We start from the raw sequence: 3,506 nt of genomic DNA on the forward strand, positions 1-3,506 counted from the left end.
GTCTTCTCAATTGAGTTCTGAATTTAGCACAACTCTGGTGCCTACATACACTATAGAAGTATCCGTCATTTATATATGTACACTCAGTTTACAAAATGTTAAGAATACCTTTCTAATTTTGAGTTGCATCAACTTCTGCAACCTTGTCTATGTTTTACCTTGAAGGACAATGTTACCCTCCAGTGGTATAAGTGCAGGACTATAGCAGAGAGAAAGACAGAGTCACACTTACTCAAAACATACCTTTCAAATAATCATTCAACTTTCAGAAAGGAGTAGACATGACTGTGTTTTACAAATTTTATTAACTTGTTAATTTAAAACAAATCAGCTGAATACTACCACGACAGATAGCAGGATCAACCAACTGCAAATGGGAATTGCAGATGCTCTGCTCAAGTCACAGCTGCAGTCTTTTCCCCTTGGATGAGGATTGGCTGGAAGGTGGGGTGTAGGTGTGGGTACATGTGGACACCTGAGCCAATCCACCGCAATGGATTTTGGAGAGACATTATCTTGGTCCAGTCCTCCTCTCTGCATGACCCAATAGAGGTTGTCCTTAAAGAAGTAAGCATCTCCTAGAAGGTAACATAATCAAACAATTGGTTTAAAATGCTTTGAAACGCAGGTGGGCTGTTTAATGATTGTGTATGACATTGCAAGCTAAGATGCAGACTTAGATAATATATTTGGTTGGACTTTAAGCAGAGTTGAGGTCTAGAAAGTATTTTGCTCACTAGTTTCAACCAACTGAATAATAACTAACTATAGTTTTAGAGCTCAACGGTGGTTACATGTGATCAAGGTGTCCAAGCAGAGACTTTCCCTGACGCGTCACATGGCTCAGAAAATCAACTGGCCCTAGCTATGTAGAACAACACTGAACTATCACTTTCTCTACATTAACACTGCAGCCCACCTTCATCTCATCAAGGCTCAAGTCTTTTTCAAGGCCTCACCTTCTCCCCAGCTGATGATGTCATCGGGGTCCGTTGGCACCCCTCTCCAGAGGGCTGCGTCTTTGGGGTAGCCCCCCTCCGGCTTCCTCCCCTCCTCCTTTCGGCCCTCGTCGAACTTCCAGAACTCACCCATGCTGAATAGATAGGTCTTCCCGTTGTGGGCCCACACGAAGGCAGCCTCCACTCTTTCCACTTTTTCGCCGTCCTTGGTCCTCATCCCCCACTCTGCCAGAGGCCTGGGGTAGCCGGGGCGGGCCACATTGTCTTTGAACACCCAGTACTGAGCCCCTGCACAGGAAAAGATAGGAGGAGGAAATCACCTTTGTTTTACATCACAACACCAATGACATTCATAAGGATATTAGCCACTGTAGCATAGTTCTTGTGTTTTCAATTCTAACTAGGGGCATGTTCATTAGGCACCAAACAGAAGAAAACGGACTGAAACAGGGAGGGAGTACCTCCAATAAGAAATGCTTATTTTCATTTTCCTTTGCAAAATGTTTCCGTTGCGTCCCATAATGAACATGACATAAGGCTACAACAGTGCTGTTGTCTTTCCCACCGATGAAGAAGATGATGATGCCATCGCTCTTCCTCTCGTAAACGGCATCGATCTTGTTGGTTTCAGGGGGGAGCCCCATCCAGAAGTTTCTAATCAGGGCTGGGTTGAGGGAGACAAGATTACCTGTCCTCTGCATCCTCCAGAAATGTGGACCTGACACAAACGACATAATAATTAAAGAGGCTGTGTGGAAAATGAGATGCTAATTGTTTACGTCAAATTTGGGCTTGAGTGTTGCCTGTATGGTTCATATACAGGTCGTTCGTGAATTGCTGTGGCATTTGGGCAAGGCAACAACAACAAAAAGGACTTCCAGATGCTGTATTTTATTTCCATGTATTTGGGTACATTTTGCCATTCTAAATCAACTAATTTGGCAGCTTAATGACTTCCAATATTGTTTAACCATCATGATAACATTGTGCCACCAGAAAGAGTAGTAACAGCAATGATGGTCACACCAATGACACATTTTTGGTAATTCAGGATTTTCTTAAAGCTTAAATCTATGGTCATTAATAACCCCTTTAAATGCATTTACTAAAGTGATTTGGTTAATCATTTCGATCACAATGTAATTTCCCATTTAAAATGAGTAACACCAATTACGCTCATAAAATAGACACACCAAAATATTAATGGAATCCTCAAATTTATGACAAACTAAAAGGGTGTGATTAGCTAATCATTTTTCTTATATTGAAACCCTTCCCCCGATAACACTTTGACATTGGAGATAGAATGCTCAAGGTCCTTGTATATCTTTGTAATTGGTGATTTTCAAGGCAGTAACGCCAATTACATGAAACTTATTTACCTTTTTTTATTAAATGTCTTTTTTTGATTGATCTAAACAACATATAAAATCATTTGCTTTACTTTAAAGCATTTAAAAAAATATGTATATGTGCATGTATACCTATATGCATGTATACTTATATATATGTATACCTATATATATGCATGTATACCTATATATATGCATGTATACCTATATATATGTATACCTATATATATATGCATGTATACCTATATGCATGTATACCTATATGCATGTATACCTATATGCATGTATACCTATATGCATGTATACCTATATATATGTATACCTATATATATGCATGTATACCTATATATATGTATACCTATATATATATATATGTATACCTATATGCATATGCATGTATACCTATATATATATATGCATGTATACCTATATATATATACCTATATGTATGTATACCTATATATGCATGTATACCTATATATATGCATGTATACCTATATGCATGTATACCTATATATGCATGTATACCTATATATATGCATGTATACCTATATATATGTATACCTATATATATGCATGTATACCTATATATATGTATATATATATATATATATATATATATATGTATACCTATATATATATGCATGTATACCTATATGCATGTATACCTATATGTATGTACACCTATATATGCATGTATACCTTTATGCATGTATACCTATATATATGCATGTATACCTATATATATGTATACCTATATATATGCATGTATACCTATATGCATGTATACCTATATATATGTATACCTATATATATGTATACCTATATATATGCATGTATACCTATATATATGTATACCTATATATATATATATATATATATGTATACCTATATATATATATATGCATGTATACCTATATGCATGTATACCTATATGTATGTACACCTATATATGCATGTATACCTATATATATATATATGTATACCTATATATATATGCATGTATACCTATATGCATGTATACCTATATGTATGTACACCTATATATGCATGTATACCTATATATATGCATGTATACCTATATGCATGTATACCTATATATATGCATGTATACCTATATATATGTATACCTATATATATATGCATGTATATATATGCATGTATACCTATATGCATGTATACCTATATATATGTA

General features: G+C 35.6%; 1 protein-coding gene across 3 annotated transcripts in view; it reads right to left on the bottom strand.

Annotated features, from left to right (window-relative positions):
* Positions 1-286: 286 nt before the first annotated feature.
* The window catches only part of mmp25b (matrix metallopeptidase 25b), a 28,425-nt gene continuing 25,205 nt past the window's right edge, over positions 287-3,506 (bottom strand). For all 3 annotated transcript variants that reach the window (XM_042305568.1, XM_042305569.1, XM_042305567.1), the window contains 3 exons: positions 1,525-1,677; positions 960-1,247; positions 287-578 (listed from right to left, as the gene is read on the bottom strand). In XM_042305568.1, the coding sequence (XP_042161502.1) occupies positions 328-578; positions 960-1,247; positions 1,525-1,677 (692 nt within the window). In that variant the 3' untranslated portion in view covers positions 287-327. The remainder of the gene's footprint in view (positions 579-959; positions 1,248-1,524; positions 1,678-3,506) is intronic.

Source organism: Oncorhynchus tshawytscha, linkage group LG24 (genome assembly GCF_018296145.1).
Source record: "Oncorhynchus tshawytscha isolate Ot180627B linkage group LG24, Otsh_v2.0, whole genome shotgun sequence".
Taxonomy (NCBI): domain Eukaryota; kingdom Metazoa; phylum Chordata; class Actinopteri; order Salmoniformes; family Salmonidae; genus Oncorhynchus; species Oncorhynchus tshawytscha.